Raw genomic sequence first — 19662 nt, forward strand, 5'->3', positions numbered from 1 at the left:
TTTCATGGTGCACGGTCAAGCAGGTGACATGCTGGTTGCCGGTTCAAACCCCAACTGGGATCGAATAGAGTGTTTTCCAGCAGCCAGATAATTAACCTGAATTCTTCTGTGTATCCAAGCGCATAATGGACAACTGAGAGCCATGTCAGGGACTGCAGATAAGGGCATCTGCTCTGCATTCTGATTACAGTCATAGAAATAACACTGATAATGATGTGTTATTATCATCAATTATCTTCTCATATTATGGAAACAGAAAAACATGAGTAAAAGAGATTGGATGTTTGTCTAATCTGTGGTGACAGTGCAGCAATTGCGTGTCTGTGTTGTATTGCCGAGGTTCGTGGCTTGAGAAAGCGAGGGAAAGAAAATCTCACGCAAAACATGTCCGAGACGACAGAGCTAATGATGACACTCCTTTTTTTCCCTAAAGGACCACCATCTGTGCATTGACTCCGTGGTTTTATCCTATTTTCTTTAAAGCACTTTAATTGGATTTCATCATCCTGACAAGTGCTTTTGGACAGATAATTATCACTGGTGCATTGTCCAGTGCTATCTCTGCCTCTCTTCTCAGTGGCCTTTGTGTTTAAACATGCCTTCTATCCAGATAAGTGCGTGAGACTGCCATGCAAATAATCATCTCTGAACACGCTTTAAAGCACTCACCCGAAGAATCTCTTACCACGGGAAATAAAGGATTAGACTGCAGTGGACGCTCTCTTCTCTCGTTTTCTCTCTTGCTCTCTTTCACACCAGTGCGTAGTTATTAGTCAGACAAGGGATTCCAACATGGTGGAAAATATTGGATCTGGATCAAGTGTAGCCACGTTATTCAACACCAGTGACCATTTCTACAGGGGGGTGGGGGAAAAGCTTCCGGAATCAATGTTGTAAGAAATATCATCCATTTAAATAGAAATCAACACCACATACACAGACCGATATAAAATTGCAAATGTACCATTCCTCGATCCCAGGGGGATTTGAACATGTTTCGCCTCATCGACAAGTTGAACATAAGTTTATCTCGCAGGCGACTACAACCGAAGACTGATTCTGCGGGACATTTGAAGAGCCGGCTTGTGTCTGAACGCATTCAACGCTCCTTTCTTTCCCCCGCCCTCATCCTGGAATATATACAGGTTGACGCTGTTGCTTTTGAGACTAATACAAGGAGGCACATCAGAACAATTCACATTGTCAGAAGCTCTTCTTTCTCACCCCATTTTATAGACTTATGCAATTAAGCCTTGTTCCTTTTTACTGCCAACATGAAACAGGGGCGAACATCATTTCTGCCACTGCCAAAAAGCCAGGGAGAGCTCAATATTCATGAAATATTCTAATATCCTACCTTCCCAGTGGGGTGAAGACAGTGAGAGAAATAATGATCACTGCTCATGTCAGCCAGCAAAAGCAGGAAAGAGAATTATGCAACAGCATATCTCCTCTGCACTTTTTTTTTGTGGTTTCGCACTTTTTTTTTACCGGTAAGTGGATTATTCTCCAATCCAGGACACAGGAAAATTAATGTTTTCCATCATGACTACGCATAGTTTTGAAGCTTCGGATATTAAACTAGGCCTTAAACACGCTTGCCGCTGAAGATGTGGGTTGAACAATTTCAACATAATTGGTTTGCCGGTTTCTCCAAAACTGCACTATGTAGCAGTTCTCTTCAGGGGTGCAGATAAAGAGTAGAAGATCTTATTAGGACTTGTATTTTGACAAGGTCAGGAGTTGAGTCTGCTCGTTGACATCTCAGTACGAGCGAGGCCGTCTTGGGGCTGTCGAGGGGCTTGACTGACAAGCCTCTGACGATGAACGCTGGATTTGAAGAATTGATTTAGTTGTATTTTCTTGTTTGTTTGTGCCAGGGTGTGATGCATGATTGAGTCACTGACAGCTCAAAACCAGAGAATTAGAGCATCACGTCATGGCTGCAGGACGGTTTCTTCATTTCCTGCCATTCTTCCTGTACACAAAGCATGTCCTGTTGATTTCCAATGCAAATTGCTATCAATTGCTATCATGATAGGAGTATGCTTGCAGTAAGTGATATTAACGTAGGTTTATAAAAGTAAAGCTCTAACAAGTCTGCCCCCAGGCATCTTTTCTGCTGTGGCACGCGTATGCGTATGAAACCGCGTTTTCTCTCGGTAGTTTGTAACTTGCATTATGTATGAATGAAGCATCTGAATAATGAAACTTGATTGTAAGTGTAACAACACACCACTGCAAGGCTGTTAAGGTGTGAATGTGTGTGTGAATGTATACCTCTCTAATGGAACTTAATGGATTGTGTTCAGATCTCTACCACTTTAATGGGGTGAGATGTCTGAGAGGACTTTGTCCTTGTTTCACTCTCCGCATTTGAAACTTTCCCACTGACCCACAGCCGAGACTGAGGCTAGTGTCCACTAAACTGTTTCCTGTTGGAATTTAAAAGCAAGGTGTTTCTTGAAAATGCAGTAAAGTGGCTGCCATTTTAGAGGTTTTCTCCTTTCTGACAAAACCAGCTTAGTCTGGCATGAATCTTCAGGTTGATTCATGCTGGTTTTGTGCTGCTCTACCTGGTTAGTTTAGATGGTCAAGCGAGTTATGAAGCCTGGTGGGGAGGTCAACTTCCAAAACATATATTATCAGCAAGCCTGGTGGTTTCCTCAGTGCCTGCTGAAATGAATTATTGTTAGCGAGATGGCAAAACAAGATATTCTCAGTCTGTCAAATATGAAAATCATATTAAAGAAATGGAAATATGAGACTCAGGGAAGCGTCAGTCTTCGGGAGACTGTTTGCCTTTTTATTTACAGCGTCTTCAATTTTACTATCATCAATACTTCCAAATAAGCCTCAGCAAATGCAGAGCTGTTGCTCATTTCTCCATGGCAACACATCGAATGGAAAAATGTGCTTCACAGTTATCATGCAAAGCCCATGACGAGACAATTACATCATGCAAAGTTGATTTTTCACACTGAGAGAATGAGCCACTTCATTACTGACACCTCTGAAATCTGATTGGCCTTGTTGGCCTTTGAATGAGCAAAATAACTTATATTTGCATAGTGAAAGATAAAGCGAGAGAAAGCCAGGGAAACAGAACACAAAAGACAGAATGAAAACTGAAGCAAGAGTACACTGTAAAAAGTAATTATATTTTATCTAGCGTACAGTGCTTTTTTGAGTCACAGATAATAAAATGTGTGAATTTCTTTGAACCTACATTAAAACACTGACAATATTCCCTCAAATGTTGCCTCAACTAGCCTAAATAAAGTTGCATTCACAAAGACTTTCATACAATAGTGTCAATGATGCGTTAAAATTGCACATCAGAGATGTTTCTCTCTTCTCAGTGCTCGGAGACAATGTTGCCAGATCTCGTTATAAAAACCAGCATCTAGGTCTGGAAAAATGCCTCAACAAAATAAGTCTAAATAAAACCTTACAGCCACAAAACACCAAATTATGGTTGGCACTGTGACAATTTTTGTTAGAGTGTTTTATATAAAATACACACAGAGAGAGATGTGGGGACGTATGAATGTGCTTATTTCTTCAATAAATATGGACTGTTTAACGCATTAAAATAATTAACACAATTGATGCAGCATTCATTTTTCTAATTCCTGACCCTAATATATAAAATATACTTTGCTGGGTTAACTATTCCTTTAATTAGAGACTTTACATAGTTTTACGTTGAGCGTTTTTGGCTAAACAAAGGACAAACTTAAAGACAACTTTTAGTGTTGAGAGAACCTAAAAACGGCACTTTTTTTCACCAATTCCTTTTTACAGTGTACTTCTACCAATGTAAAGGAAAACAAGTAAAACCACTCAGACGGGATATAGGAAGACCAAAAGAAAGAGAAGCATCTAAGAGTTACAGCAGCAGGAGAGAAACGGCATTGCACATTATTGAGAGAGGCATTGGTGCTAAGCTGCTTATTGATAAAAGCACTAATCTGCCTGGCGGAAGGTAAAGGAGGCTGGAATGAGTAGTGATAAAATATTTGAGCTAAAGGAATTGCCATCAGGGAGCTGAGCCTCTACATAGCTTTACCTAAAGGAGCTTCTCATTTTTTATTAAGTGCAACTCTGACCATCGTCGGCTCACAGAACGCATTCCTGTCAGCAGTGAAATGAGACAGGGCACAGAATACAACTGCCACTGCCTTTCATCTGCTCAGGAAAACAGCTAGAGAGATGAAGGGAGAACGTCACCGTCTATAAGCTTGTCATGATTATTACATAATTAGCTGATTGTGATTATTGTGCACTTTAAATTCCAATCACATATTACCATCCAAATTTATAAAAGCCAACGTAGAAATAAGTGGACTAAAATGATTGCTATTATTTGTATAACAATTATTCATAATTGTGTCAACCCACCCTATCTATATTCATCCTTATCGTAGCTTTCTCTTCTCATATCATAAGCAAGAATGTAATATGATGAAATCAGAGATGCTGTGCCTCCGGCTCAGTGACATGGCTTCGTAAACACCCATGTAGAAAAATGGTTCTAAGACAACATTCGCATAAATCAAGCTCCTTGTGGTTGTGTGCAGAAATATATTTGGGAGGAAATGAATCTGACTGTGAACACTTGCATATTACCATAATCATTATCATTATTGTCATCCTCGTCTTCGACGACACTATCATTACTCGCACATCTGTGTGCTGCTGCAGTGCACTGCGCCTTGCTGTCGAACAGCTCAACAAAATCAGCCATCTCAGAGAAATGGTCTCCTGCCAGTGAAGCACCTCCTGGGTTGGGGCTGTAATCCCTTTTAACAGGTAATCATTGGAATGTTAGATTGAAATCGCCAACAAACCATATAAGGACTGGACCAGAGGCCAGAAGATTTACGCAAGCCCCTCCACTACTCGAATCCCAAGTTTCTGAAAGAGTTTGTGTCCTTTTGAGATGAAGGGAGAGAGGGAGAGAGAGAGAGAGAGACAAAGAGAGATGATCCAATTCTACTGTGTCAGTTCTGCAAGGCCCATCCCAGTGTGCTTGTCAAGATCACGAGAATCGATTAGCCCAAACTCAAAATGTCATGTCAGTCTCATTTATTTGAAGTAGAGATCCAACTGGGTGGTGATATCTAGTAAATCATTTTGGCAGAAGAACAGGCTTGAACATACTAAAATTGGTTGTTGGCCAAAATGTGGTTCGACTACAAAATGGCTAAGAAGGAACTGTAAAGAACTTTGTGGTTATACAGTCTTATCACTACTGGACAAGATTACTCATTTGGAATATGTCTGCCCAGTGCACTAAATCCCTGAGCACTTGTCCAGGTCAATCGATTCTGAAGTGTCAGCCAAGACCAGTCAGTCCATAAGTGCCTGCAGAGACTTGTTAGTCCCAGAGAGAACCTCTAGCGAGACTCTGTATGAACAAGAATGCATCTGACCCTCCTTGTTGTCTTGATGGCATCTGCCATGTTGACACAAATGCACTGCCTTATTGTGCTAATTTCCCTCAGTATGAATGATCTCTGTAGAATATCATTGCAAAGTATTTCTTGATAATTGCTTAGTTGTTTGCTCCTGCAGGCTGGGGGAAGGGAGGGTGCCTTGAAATCTCAAATTCCTGTAAGTGCAGCAGTTGTCTTCACGCTGAGCAAGAGCCTGTGAGGCCTTCGCACCTGACAGAAGATTGGTCCACCGAGAGGGAGCTGAGTGCCGGCAGTATTGTGCTCTAATGAGGAGCAGTCTGAGGGTATTATGGGCTGTATTCACTGAGGGGAGATCTGAGAGGGTGGGCGCCAGGTTTGAGGTTTACGGCTGCATTCTGCTATGGATATTAGCCAGAGCTGGGTTGAGCAGATGCTCGAAATGTGGGATTCTGGGAAGGGCCTTGAGGCAGCCTCCATAAAGGCAGGGCTGCTTCACATAGAGAATATGTGAGTAGGAGATGAGCCATACAAAGAGCAGGGCGCTCTAAAGGTACTGAATATCTTGGTGCCAGGGCTGATTTATAGCCACGTTGGATTCGTTATATAGGGTGCATAATTTACTAAAGTGAAAAAGAAAAGGAGAGGAAAAGAACAGAAGAATGCTCTGTAGAAAGGCAACATTTTGATGGTAGATCCTCTTATCTTAAAGCTTTGCTTGCCAGAGAATATGAGACGTGTGTGGTAGATATGAAGATAGAGAGATGGAGTGGAGATAGCAAGAAAATGCTTGGCTTGGAGCTATTTTTCAGCTTCAGTGCTTTGCTAGCCTTCACTTCACTGCTTTTGCTTAGTTTTGCCGTACCCTGGATGGTCAAAACAGTCTTGACAGAGTAAGGGTGAAATGAATCTTATAAATCTTAAATCATAGTATGAGGAATTTGTATAGCATGCTATCTGTATTGTCTGACTGTATCACAATACTTATTTTTGCTGGGAAATCAAGTAAAAAATGGATTAGTGAATTAAAGTTGAAGTGTGATATTTCTGCACCATTAGCTGCATCACACGTAGTTGCAATCTGTTTAAGCAACCCGACGTTTGGGACAGAATTAACCCATTTGTTTAACCAGTGGGGGAGTGTTTTAAACTTGTTAAGGGCAAACATTATTTTTGGAGTTGTGTCTGAATAACACAAGGGATAAATTCCTATCATTCACATTATGTAAATTATTAGTCACTAATGCCTGTGATTGCTCCACTTGAGTTGTGTAAGCTGACGCTGTGACCAATGAATGAACTAGGGCGGTGGGTTGGTATTTGATTTTCAATTATGGGATTTGAATATTTTTATTTTTTTCCCGCACACCTGGCATCCCCTCGCGAAAAGGTTCTCATTCGCGCTCAAAACGCGAAATACAATACTCTTTTTTACAATTATCTTGTATAGCCTAGCCGTTTTTAATAGGATGTACAGTTGAAGGAACCCAACCTTGTTTTTTTAGAAAAACGTTAGGCTACCTTATTAAAAGTATCGCTCTGAACAGACAGTGTTTTATATCACTAGTGCAGTGTCCGTTCTCGAAGCATAAGCCCTGCCCACACGAGGCGCGCCACTTTCAGCTAGTTTGTATCGCTGTTCTGTAGTTTATCAAAAGTTTATTCATTCTGAATGTGTCGCTTGTCCATATTGCGGCAAATGCAACACTGCACTCCCTTGGGTCCGCAGCAACACACCCGCCACGAGTGAAGTCAATTGGATGAACAGTTCTTGACATAATCAAAATGTGAACAGACAGATAGAGACTGTACTACTGTAACGCGTTGTGTATGGAGCAAACAGGGATACGTTAGCTCACTTAGCTTGAGTTATTGATACCAGACAGACTTTACGGAGGCGACTGACATTTCACAACTGGCGCGTTATTCCCCATGAAACACGTGTAACTGTCCTTCACAAATGTTATGCCATCTACAGTGTTACATAATAAAGAAACTTACTTTAAATGAGAAACAGAAAAACAGAAATAACCTGCATACATGCAGTGCTCGAGTCGCACATACAATGCAGACAGTTCAACCGGGAGCGCGCAGCTCTTAAAAGGGGCACACCATATTTCTACTCGTTATACTGCCTTTATTAGAGAAGAATATGTTCAGCACCCTCCCTCTGAAGCTTCGAATATTTGGTGTTGATTACTAACGAAGCTTCGAAGCTCAAAAAATGGTATTCGAACCAGCCCTAGAATGAACATCGATAAACTGAATTTATTTAACTCAAACCCAAAAGCATCCTACACATCAGATATATACACAGCATAAATAGAATATTACAACTGCTGTAACATCTGCATGTAACATCTTAGTCAATTTGTGCATTAGCATTAATTGCAAGTTAGAATGTGTAAGTCAGTTGTGAATACACTCTTTCTGTTTAAAAAAGCATAAAGTCTTCACAATGTTTTATTAGAAAGCTATACTTATAGTGTTATTTAGGAGATCAGGGTTTAAAGTATAAAACAGTTATTTCTGTTGACATTTAAAAAAATATATTATCAGTACAACACTGTGACAGCATCTAGTTCAATTCTACTGGAAAGTAGTGACACACATAGGAAAACATAAACAATTAAACTGTGCTTCACATTGCAACCTTTTTTAACAACTTCATCCTCATTAATAAAAACAAAGCAGTCATGCCTACTAATAAGTATAGATCAAAATCTTTGCCAGATGAAACATTACTACCATCTCACAATATATACCATCACCTTCCCAGTATAAGGCTTTTATGAGTGTTCTTCTAACACACTGGCTCTTGCAAATTTAAGAGATGTGAGACTTGAATCCCTGCCTCCCAGTTGGAAATGAAGGGCAGCCCATGGTAAAGATGGGGGAAAACAGAGTGTTATCTCCATCTAATAAAGCATTTTAATTGTATGGATTTAATTTAAGTACAGATTTACAGCTTCGCAAGCTCTCATCACGCCCATTTAAAAATAACTGGGAAGGTCTCTCCCTTAATCCTGACTGTCTCTCACTCAAGGCTGTTCCGGAAAGAGAGGAACAAGTCACTAAAAAGGTGTTAGATCTTTGCCATGACCAAGCTAATTATCAGCACTGTACTTGATGAATCCATGCAGTCCCCTCGGTATCTGTCACACAGTCTAACACATTTGGAGGTTATAGGGAGAGAGTTTTGGGAAGATCCATGAACTGTGAAAGACATGAGCACAAACACACCACACAGCAACACATTTAAACAAATCTCTCCTCGCGGAGTCAGGCCATGCCACTGTGAATTGAGCATTGAGGGTTTTTTCACACCTCAGGATAAGTCTTTCCGAACAAACAAACTCCTCTTAATGAGTTTTTTTACGGACCAGGAAGGAAAGCAGTGAAGCCAGTCATCACGCTCAATCCTCACTGGCAATAAACGGCAAACAAGGCCACTGTGTTTACACTCATCAGAGCTTAAACTGGGAGAGCTTGAGCCAAGGCTGTCACACGCACCTGAGCACATTGCCACACGCACTGAGTCATCGGTGAGCGTATTACCATTCGCTCCGTCACGCTCCACTCTCCACATCTGTCACTCAGTTTGGCTGAGATTTTAATTTTTTATTTTGGTCAATCTGTTAAGCCTGATGTGGGTTTCAGATGGGATGGAGGGGGTTCCCTCACGAGTTCACATCTGCCAAGAGATGTCACATGAGTCAACATCTGTCCCTTGTTTATATGCCTATCATTCAACTCTCACAGATACAAATATCCATTTATGTAACGCATGTCGTCAAGCGGGAATCTGATCAGATAGGCTGAATTGCTGAAGCCAGTCCACACACAGGAACCTCAGCCCACATTCACACAAACGGATTACATGAGTGCACGCAGAAACCTAGAAGTACACACACACACACACACACACACACACACACACACACACACAAACAATACACACCAATGCAGCACGCTCTCCATAGCTGGAGTCTATTGTCACTTCCATGCCATATGCTGTCCATCACGGTGTGGGAGCTGCCGTGGGTAACTGTTCTCCCCAGTCAGTGAGTCTGCAAGGCCTGCACTCACCCTGACTGTCATCTAGCATCTGCTGGCTTTATCAAACACCAGACTGGTACTGACGGAGTCAGGACCCATGTGCCCTAGCTTTCCGTCTTAAGCTTCTGCACAGTAAACTTCACTACCACTCTCACTGGACATTATACTCAATTTTAAATTTCTTACATTTCCCCTCAATCCCCTTGGATTCAATCTGAAATTATCATGCTGAATGGGTCAGACTGAAATTCCATCTAAGCCAAAGAAAGTGACTTTGGACTTGTTCAATAGCAGCAGGTCAGATGGGCACCTCTCACTGGGTAGATCAGATTACATGAGCAATCCGAGAAAGCATGAACTCTAGAAAATATGACCATTTTACACTCTGCCACGCTACAAAAATACTATGAAATCATTTCTTGCCTGGACCTTTGTAATTGTCTATTCACAAAGTAAATTGAAGTGTATTTTCTGACAGTGAATTGGTGACCAAAGTATAGAGAGGGAGCATGATGTAATACAAGAGCCATTTTTGACATCTTTCAAACAGACAGATTCTTGTATGCTAAGATGGTCTTTTTTTATATTATATGCTAGGAATTCAGCCACAACACACGTATTAAAATGAGAATAATATTTAGCACATATATAGTAAAATATTCAAATATCAACACCATTCTAAACAAAATTGGAATGACCTATATCAGTAATTGCAAGCAAAATCCATTTTTCCTCCACCACATTATATATATAAAATCAGAAATAAAGACTGGTACCGTTTTTGTGCTGTATTTTGGTTGATTGGTCTTGTAGCTGTAATCCGAGTACTGGTCTGAGCCGGTGGAGTTGTCATCACCGCCTGTTCCCACAAAGGTGTTGGCAGCAGGGAGCTCCTGGACAGCCTGATGCTTTTGGGAGGCAGATGGGGACTGGGCCTGGAGCTGGATGGAGGGCAATGGGGAATTGGAACGGTAGTGCCTGCCTAGGTCAGGGCTTCCAGGCGGATATGTCAGAGGCAAATGGATCCTGGGGCTGTCGTTGACCCCATCAAGGTTAAATTTCAGACTCTTTTGAAGGCTGACTTCCTCATCCTCTCCAAGAGGTTTAGGTGACTTTGGTGGCTTACCTTTTTTACCCTTTCTCCCCTTGCCACTTTTTGGCCCTTGCTTGGGGGCATACAAATCTTTGGTCTCCTTCTTGCCAGCCTGATAACCACTCTTAGCTTCTCTTTGAAGGCGATGCCTGATGAAGACCACCACAACAATCACAGTGACCACTCCCGCCACTCCAGCTAAACTGCCATATACAATGTTGCTCCTCTGGGCAGCCAAACCATAATCTGGGTCTCCTGCAATGTCCATATCCAGCGGGGTGTACAAGCTATGCCCCACAAGTGCTTCCACATGACTTACATTAGCAATGGTTTCATTTACGTAAATGTGTACCAAGGCAATAGCATGACGGGTTGGTTTGCCCCTGTCACTCACTTTTACCACCAGTCGATGCAGACCACTATGTTTTCGAGTTAGTTCCTTGGTAAGTGTGATCTCGCCATTAGATGGAGAGATGTAAAAAAGGTCATGTGGATTTCCCCCAGCAATGCTGTATACTAGTTCAGCATTGGAACCAGAATCAATGTCCTCTGCTTCAACCACTTCCACAACACTGTCTGGAGCAGCCATGGGAGACAGACGCATAAAGGATGAGTTAGATGGTTTGGTGACAACAGGTGCATTATCATTCTCATCGAGGACATTGATTGTCACTCCAACGTAGGATGACCTGGGTGGGTCCCCTCCATCTACAGCTTTCAACCGGAATGTGTAACTGCTCTCCTTCTCTCTGTCAAATGAGATACTGGATAGAATAGTGCCAGTACCATTCTGGATCACAAATTTACCCACATCCGGTTCCACAGAAAGTTGAACTTGAGCATTCTCGCCCTCATCCATGTCCTGTACGGTTACCATGCCAACAGGGCTAAGAGGTGGCATGTTCTCCAAGACTGAGAAGCTGTAGCCACTCAGCATGAACTTAGGATCGTTGTCATTCCGATCAAGTACTTTGATTACAACTGTGGCAGTACCCCTGTGACTGGGAACCCCTTTATCAGCTGCAGTAACACGGAACTCATAGCGCTCCTTGTGCTCACGATCAAGAGGGCTTCGAGCACGTACTTCGCCTGAGCTGGGGTCAATCTCAAAAAGCCCCCTTGTTGAAGAGTCTGCAATAATGCTGTAGACAAGCTCTGCATTAGTGCCACTGTCTGCATCTGAGGCAACTACATCTACCACCTTTTCTCCTGGTTGGTTCTCCTCAGCAAACTCCACTTCAAACAGGGTTGGTGAGAAAATGGGGGAATTGTCATTTGTGTCAGTCACTTGGACTTTTAGCGAGTTAGTGCTGGACAGAGCTGGATTGCCTGAATCCACTGCCACTATCTCCACCCGGTAGTCCCTAACTCTTTCATAGTCCAGAGGTGTTGTCGTCTGCAGAAAGTACTTCCTCTTGTTGTCAACTGATGAATCACTGGCTGGCCGAAGCTGGAAAGGAACATCACCTGCAACCACACAGGTCACCACGGCATTCTCTCCCTCATCCTTGTCTGAAACCTGTACCAATGCCACTGCAGTGCCAACTGGCATATCCTCTGAAATGTTTGCTACCCCATCACTATGAGTCACAAGACCAATGCCTCGAATCTCCACTGCTGGTGCATTGTCATTCTGGTCCGTCACATCAATAGAAACATACGTTTTAGAACTTTTGGGTGAGGGGCCTTTATCTCGTGCAACGACATAAAATTTCAAATTGTTGATTTCCTCACGATCCAATGGGCCTTTGACATATATGATGCCTGATGAGCGGTCTATCCGGAGCAGTTTTGGCACAGGATCAATGGCCTGATGTAATGTGTATTCAATCTCGCCATTAGGACCCATGTCTGAATCATTAGCCTTCACCTGCAATAAAAAAATAAAATAAATTGGACTGAAACAAATGAATATGTAAAACACTAAAATAAAAACAAAATAGATTTTACACATATACAAGACGATTTACAAAAATAGGACAAGACTGCAAAACAACATTCATCAGACATTGGGCATTAAATATTGTGTATTTGAACACAGGGAACCTATTTATAGTGCAAAACTGGGAACATAGTCAACGTATTGCATAACAGGATTTCTGGGGCATAGGCTATCTATAGAGAGTGGGGTTCCTTAAAAACAAACTATACAGATCATCTCAATAATCTCTTTCAAATTTAAATTAATTTATACTTGTTTAATTTTTTATCCAAATGTGTGTGTATGTGATGATCAAAATGGATTATTCTAATAATTTAAGAAAGTGCATGTAGTAGTCAGGCCATACTTCACTGGTGTAAAGCATCAAAGTGAAGAACAGACAGCTGGGAGGTTGGGACAGCAGTGCTCATTAACATTTCACACTCAGACATGATGCAACAGACAATTTATCTTGCCTTGGATCTAAAGGTTGACCTAGCATGTTTGCCATTTTACCTGTAACACAGAATGTCCGATTGGGCTGTTCTCTGCAACCTCTGCTTCGTAGGAAGATTTTTCAAACGTGGGTGCATTGTCGTTGGCATCAGCAATGACAACCCTCAGCAAGGCACTGCTGTAGCGAGGTGGATTGCCTCCATCCACAGCTTTGATGGTGAGGTCATAGGAGTCTTTCAGCTCTCGATCAAGACTTCCCAACACAATGAGTTGAGGCAATTTTTCACCTCGGTCCTCTGCAACTTGCAGACCAAAGAGTGCTACAGCCTCTGGTCCTGCCGTTAAGGTGTAGTCAGCTACTCCATTCCTCTCTGTATCTTTGTCAGTGGCCAGTGGAATTGAAAAGAGTGACCCCATGTGGGTGTTCTCTGGAACTGAGAGGGTAAGGACAGGTGAGGGGAATTGTGGTGTATTATCATTGATATCCTGCACCTCGATCCTTCCCTCTATCAGCCGTGGACTCTGATTTTGAATAAGGTCTGTGACGGATACCTCAAACTCCAGGAAGCAGGGCTTGCCTTTATTACGACAATCCTTCAGTGTCTCTCTGTCTATGGGGATCTCAGTGGTAAAGATATCTCCAGTTTTGCCATCCACCCGCAGATAGGGAGCGCCCACCTCCAGTTTGTACAGGTGTCCAGTGTCTGGTAGCCCCTGGTCAGCCGCCAGGCTGCCAATCAGTGTGCTTGGAGGCTGTTCCTCATGTACGCGGTATAGAATGCCTCCCACCGCACCACTCAGCAAGTCCAGTAACAGTCCCCACAGCAGAAACAACACCACAGGGAGATCCATGGGCCCTCGGAGAGGTAACACCTCAGTCTGCAAAACAGCATGAAAAACATGTTAAATCATCAACAAGTGTGCCGTGCGGTACTCTTTTGAATAAACATAGAAAAACAAACTTCATTTTTTTATTTTAACTTACTTTACTGTTGATGGACTAGGCAAGGGTGAAAAAGAATTCACACACACTGTTTTGTGTACACATTGTGAGCACTAAATCCAAGGCTAAGAGTTGTAAAAGCTCTCCGGAAAATGCCTCTTCCCCCGACACCACTAAAAGCCTCCTCTCTCATTATCTTACATTATTTATCATCCTCATTTTTGAGCAGACAATTACTTGTATGTAAAGAATGGAAAAGAAGGCCTACTGTAAAAATGTCGTTCACAAAGGTGTTTGAAACCATGTTAATGTTTTCAACTTCAGCCAATGATTTAGTAGCATTACTGTTACAACAATGCTTCTTTGCTTAAATCTGGAAGTTAAATCATCCCTATTAATACCACACAGGAAAATGTTAATTAGCACCCTTTTGAGTGCCTGTCCAAGCTAAGCTGCTTTTGAAAATTAATGATTTAGAACACGTAATAAGACACTTCTTAATGGGCTTTTTAATAAGAAGGTATGGTTTACTGTTAGGCTCAAAACAACAGCTCAGCAAGCTTTGTACTATTTACAACATAAATTAAACCATCTTATATGCAGTTTATAATGCATTTCCTCAACATAACCTTAATCCTATACATATTCACAGCCAGTGATGGGGCTATTATTTTGGATGACTTCCCTTTAATGAAGGTTACACTCATTTGATTGGCCCATAACGTAAAATAGGCAGTTTCTCAATGCAAAGTGCTGATGAGACAAAAGGTACGAAGAAGACTGCTAACACAGCAAAGGAACCATTCAGCATCACAGAATGTAGGCTGAAAGATTCCCCTCTGTGAAACACCGGTATATTAAGACGCTGCACTCCCAGGTCACAGAGCACCTGAAGGCCAGCCCTTATCTCACAGTACAGATTTACTCAAGACAGATGAAAAAATATCTGTCCTATCAAGGCTCAAAAGTTTCAGGCTAATTTACACACTGTAATGCTCATGTTTGATTTTCAACCTGCTAGGCTTCCTCATTAATCACTATCCTCTATTTTAGCATCTGCTTTGATCTGTATTCCCCTGGATCCAGGTTTCTCTCCTTTTTAAGCACCGAATGGTTTTGGAGTTTAATTATTTTCTAAGTGAGAAGATGTTGCGCCTTTAAAGGACAGTGGACAGTTTGTTGAGCTGTGGCACTTAATGCTGCTGTCTTTAAAGACCCTGTATGTTTTTATGCAAAACATTCATGTAACATCTAGAATGAAGCATAAGTCAAACCAGAATCAATACAGGATTTGCAAGTGACCATGATCCAAAGGAAAGTAAATAAGTGTTATACAAAATAGCTAAACACAAGAATGCATAGAAATCCAATCAGAAATCCAATTCCTCCGTATCTGTTAAGATTGGGAGTGCAGTGTATTGATGCACTAATTGCCCAGGTATTGATGTGTCCTCTTTTTGCATTTGCAGGGCAGCCTCCTGTCGATTTAGCTGTGCTGATAGTGTATAGGGTAAAAACATGATTAGGGACTGTGGCATAAAGCACAGCCTCTGAAGGCCCAGGCAATAACTTGCACTCATGGCAGTGGGAAGGTGGACCCTAGTAATGTGGTAAGACTGGAACATTGGATCTACTGCTATACTGTAGATGTGTGAAAATACTCATAACGGTTATATGTTGGCCCATTCATTATGTCCCAGTGGAGAAAATGCCATTTCGTGGCTTTTTGTGCATTATGTTTCTTTGTTTTTTTCTTCATTTGAGAATTTATAAACCTTAAGGGCTTTAAGTATGCTGCTGCAAATCACTGGCTAGCGCATGTAATTATTTGTAACCACACTATTCAAACTGAATAGAAATCCACTGACACTGCACTGCCCTACAAAGACAAAGCACAATAACTACACATCTGTTAAAAGTGGGTTATGACCGAAATTGGGTCTATGATCTGTCCTCTAACAGACAGATTTGGCTGAACTCTCCTCAGATTCAGAGAAAACGGGGTATTAAAAAAAAAAAAAATCAATCAAAAAAACTTTGAAGCTATTTCCTCAGTTCTAGCTCTGACAGTTATTGCATTTTGCCTTGGTAGGGTGGTTCACAGGGAAGTGAGAACATTTTGTTGAAATGTGTAAAGGGGAGGTTCACTTGCTTGCTTACTTTTTTCAGGCCACCACTGACAGGTTGTAGAAACAATTGTCTTTTCTTTTTTTTTTTCACTCCCTCAACAGCTACAACAAATTGACACAGATTCATACATGAATCCAGGAAATCATAAAAATAATATTAAAAATGTAAAACACAGCAACACACTTTACATAAGAGACTCTTCAAACACCCCAAGAGCATAAGCACTTCATCTCATCCTGATAAGAGTCTACAAACACTCAGCAAACTATTTAAGGGCTGTTGATTTTTTCAACTATTCAGAGTGCCTCATGAACAAAAGGTTATTATAATAGCTCTGAACTCAAGAGTAAGCCGGAAAATGTGGATGAAAGCATTAAATATACAGTCTGTTTCAAAGACATCAGTTGGTTACACGCTGTGGAGAAGCAATGAACAGAACATATGCTCACCATGGACTGACTGCCTCCCTGGTGAACGCTAGCACACATAGACAATCTAAACGAACCAGCCACATTCAGCCAGTGTATCAATCTCACACAGCGCTGAGAATATTCAGAGGTCTGTTGAAATTACAGCACAAGCATTTTCAGACAGAACCCTCAGTTGTAATGCCAAGCCTTGCTTACACTGCACAAGATGTCTGCAACAATTTCAGAAATTAATATGGGTGAAATCCACCCTAAACAAGTTCTGAAGTCATTTTTGACTGATAGTTCATGCAGACATTTCATTTTCCCTGAAGTATTGTGACCTTTTATTTTTCTGCAGTGCTGTAAATCATCTGTTATCACATTCATTCAGGTTCAACAGGTTTAGCATTTCAGCTCAGTCAAATTAAATCAGTTACCCATATTCGTCCACCCTATGGACAAATGCAGAGTAATTTCACAGGCAACTGGCTGTTTAAGACCATACTTCTTTTTTTTTTTTTTTTTTTGGACCAACATAGGATTTTTAAATATCCTTTGCATAACGTCATTAAGAATAGTATATTTTCCTATTTGATAACTGCAATATATATATGTGTGTGTATGTGTATATATATATATATATATATATATATATATATATATATATATATATATATATATATTTTTTTTTTTTTTTTTTTTTTTTTTTTTTTTTGGTGAAAACAACAACAACAACAATGATAATAATTAGTATTATTGTCTTCTTCATGGGGGTACGAAGTGATTCTATATTTATTTATTCATTCAATCAATCAATTGTTTTGGATTTTAAACCCCATTTTGTAGATGCACATCACCCTTTCCTTTGAGCTCAGATAGGGTTGTGGGTGGAGATGGTGGAAGGGGGAATCCTGTAATCAGCCTTACAGGGATTTGACCAAACATTGATCCTGCTGTTGACCCAGCCAACCCAGGTGGGCGCTCCACTGCGATTTCCTTTATATCTGCAGTCCTGTTGAATAAAATCTAACCCTGTGCGACTAGATGGCGAGTTTTAACGATAACAATGTTATACATGACTTGCAGTTGCGCGCAGCAAACAGTAGCCTACATTCAACTGGTCGTTCGTCAACTATCTTTATCGCAGCTGGCTTACGAATAAATGTTCTGCACCTTAAAATGCGTAGCAAAAGACCTGCAAACCGTTTACTGCATAATAAAAATGACATTCCCTGAATTCGCGACGTACTAAATGGGCTAAGCGGTAACAAACAAGTGCCATTTGGTTATTTGTATGTAAACCTAAACAGCCCGATTGATTCAGGAAAACATCAACGCCATGCAAATGTGGTCAGAATCTCGAAATAATAAGGGCTCGCACACAAATCACTGACATCAATACGTAATCTTTCATAACCCCTATAGTTTCTACAGTGGCGCCGTGTATCGAATATTTAAATGTGACCCGTCGACATATCGAACCTTCCTCTCAGCTTTATTCATTTTCCAGTGGCGACAGTAAAGTTCGTTGCCTACCTTCGTCGATCACTTTTTCCTGCCAAGACCGAGGCTTCTTGTCTGAGGATCAACTACAGCTGATGTTTCCTTCGAGGTTACGCGGACCCCTAAACACCTGATTTAAAGAATCCAGACATCAAGAAAACATAAAATCCTTCCGTTGGAAAACAATCCATAAGTAGCCGAGCTATTTTCCACGCCATTCCCACGACTCCGCGTCAGTTTGATAACATCGGCACTCATTTAAGTGATAATGAATCAGAAATTACGGCTGATGATGACTGTTCAAATGTCTTTGCTGATGTTTCTCAACACAGAAACGCTTTTAAAACGAGCAACTTCCCCCGTTTCAGTCCATAAATCCTCAAACACCCATTTTAAGAGAGTACAGCTTTTCACAAAATTTGATAGTGCTCCTCGTTATTTTTACGGAATGATAGCATAATCTACCGGAAATAATGTAAAAATGTAACAGTACATGGCAGAACGTATGGATTCGGGTTTTCCCCTTCGCTTTCCTCAGAAGTAGACTATCAACGCAGTTTTGGCACAAGGATCTTCTCCGCACAGGGTTAATCCTGCATTTCTATGCATGTGAGGGAGTGAGTGGAGAGATTTCTCAGCACCGCGCGCTGTTCCCCTCTAGAAGCGCGCGCAGGCGGACGCGCAGAGCGAGAGGAGGTGGGGCTCTCACGCGCCACAGGCTGTTTGATGAAAAAAAAAAGCATTTAGGTTAGGAAAATAGTATAATTGTTAATAGCCTAATATATGGCTCATGTATGTTTTAATTGTGTTTCATTGCTTCCTATTAGCGTTTTTGTTGTTGTTTAGTCGGAACATTTCAATGAATTGTCTGAACCGGTTCACAAAACCAGAATCTGACCGAATCGGTTCGAGCAGTTCACGAGTCATTGAACTTTGAACAGGCATTTCCAAAACAACGCCTTCTCTGTCGAACTGAGAAATCATGTGGTCTTTGGACTAAACTGAAAATTTGACTAATTAAAATGAGGTACTTGCTTAAATCAAAAATGATAAATGCAAATGAAAATTGCCAAATGCCTTCGTGTTGTAAATGTTTGGCTGTAAGAAAAACTGAACTGGTAGCTACACATAAAATTACATGAAAAAAACAACAACAACAACAACAAAAAAAAAAAAAAAAAAAAAAAAGAGTGGCGTTTTAGAGAACAAGTTAGGATCACGTTAGCATTGCCTTTGAACCGGTACTTTGAAACGGTACGGTTCAGGGAAAACGATTCACGTAGAGATGAGTCAAATCACCATTTCATCTGTTTTCATTTAATGAGTTATTAGATTTAAAGGGTGTGTGGCTTCAGAGTCTTTAAGCATCAGACCCCTCCAAGGGTCATTCACGGAGCTCTGCTCGTTGTGTCGTTACTTTCTCGTGCGTGGATCATAATCCTGAGCAATTGGGTCGTAAAATGTGATGAGTATTGATCGAGTTGGAATCGCATCCAATGAACAAATACAGTTTGATGCATTCAACAGTTAAGAGCTGAGCGCTCTTTGCTCTTTTGGCGCCACCCACGGGCGGCATGTACACACGGCTGGCAAAGCGTGTACACGTTGCCTCTAATCTACCCCATAAATCCACTCCTCCATCGCCCACGCCCACGCATACACACACACACACACACACACACACACACACACACACACACACACACACACACACAGAGCCGCTGTTG

The 19662-nt window shown here is 41.3% G+C and overlaps 1 protein-coding gene across 5 annotated transcripts in view; it reads right to left on the minus strand.

Annotated features, from left to right (window-relative positions):
* pcdh1a (protocadherin 1a) overlaps positions 1 to 18631 on the minus strand; it is a 104957-nt gene extending 86326 nt beyond the window's left edge. Inside the window, exons 1-3 of one of the 5 annotated variants that reach the window (XM_048177015.1) lie at positions 18429 to 18624; positions 13010 to 13828; positions 10256 to 12442 (exon numbers count right to left, since the gene is read on the minus strand). In XM_048177015.1, the coding sequence (XP_048032972.1) occupies positions 10256 to 12442; positions 13010 to 13801 (2979 nt within the window). In that variant the 5' untranslated portion in view covers positions 13802 to 13828; positions 18429 to 18624. Of the gene's footprint in view, positions 1 to 10255; positions 12443 to 13009; positions 13829 to 13934; positions 17032 to 17968 lie in introns of those variants that run through there. The other 4 variants (XM_048176999.1, XM_048177008.1, XM_048177023.1 and 1 more) reach the window with 4 other exon arrangements.
* Between the last annotated feature and the right edge of the window lie 1031 nt (positions 18632 to 19662).

This window comes from Megalobrama amblycephala, linkage group LG2 (assembly GCF_018812025.1).
Source record: "Megalobrama amblycephala isolate DHTTF-2021 linkage group LG2, ASM1881202v1, whole genome shotgun sequence".
Classification (NCBI taxonomy): Eukaryota; Metazoa; Chordata; class Actinopteri; order Cypriniformes; family Xenocyprididae; genus Megalobrama; species Megalobrama amblycephala.